This window comes from Fukomys damarensis, unplaced genomic scaffold (assembly GCF_012274545.1).
Source record: "Fukomys damarensis isolate Sample0158 unplaced genomic scaffold, DMR_v1.0_HiC HiC_scaffold_20, whole genome shotgun sequence".
In the NCBI taxonomy this organism is placed as follows: domain Eukaryota; kingdom Metazoa; phylum Chordata; class Mammalia; order Rodentia; family Bathyergidae; genus Fukomys; species Fukomys damarensis.
The window spans coordinates 12154507-12154863 of record NW_022900932.1 but is presented as its reverse complement, the minus strand read 5'-3'; the positions used below and the strand labels follow the sequence as shown (position 1 = coordinate 12154863).

General features: G+C 71.1%; 1 protein-coding gene across 1 annotated transcript in view; it reads left to right on the top strand.

Annotated features, from left to right (window-relative positions):
* Ptchd4 (patched domain containing 4) overlaps window positions 1–357 on the top strand; it is a 180347-nt gene that overhangs the window by 23866 nt on the left and 156124 nt on the right. The window contains exon 9 of the mRNA XM_010617820.2: window positions 3–79. Coding sequence (XP_010616122.1) covers window positions 3–79 — 77 coding nt within the window. The remainder of the gene's footprint in view (window positions 1–2; window positions 80–357) is intronic.

Below are 357 nucleotides of genomic sequence, written 5' to 3'. Positions count from 1 at the left end.
AGAGCGCCTCGCGCGGGACGGAAAGGACTGTGGCGGCGACGTGCCGAGTCCGGACCAGAAAGTGGACTGCACAGCTACTGTGCGTTGCGGGGAGGAGGGGAGGCCAGAGCTGGGGTTTGGAGTTGAAGTGGGGGGGGGCTCCCCTGGGGCAGGGCGAGCAGGATTCGGCTGAGCCCCTGGCCCGGCCGCCTGGGGCGCCCTGGTCAGATGGGTGGTGGGTTAAGGGGTAGGGTGTTCGGGACCCGCGGTGCTAGGAGGCGAGATGGCAGGAAGCTCGCGGAGGGTTAGGGTTTGAGGGTTGGGGAGCGCGGGGCAGGAGGGGGCGGGGGGTCCGGGGCTTCGGGTGTGGGGGCGGGG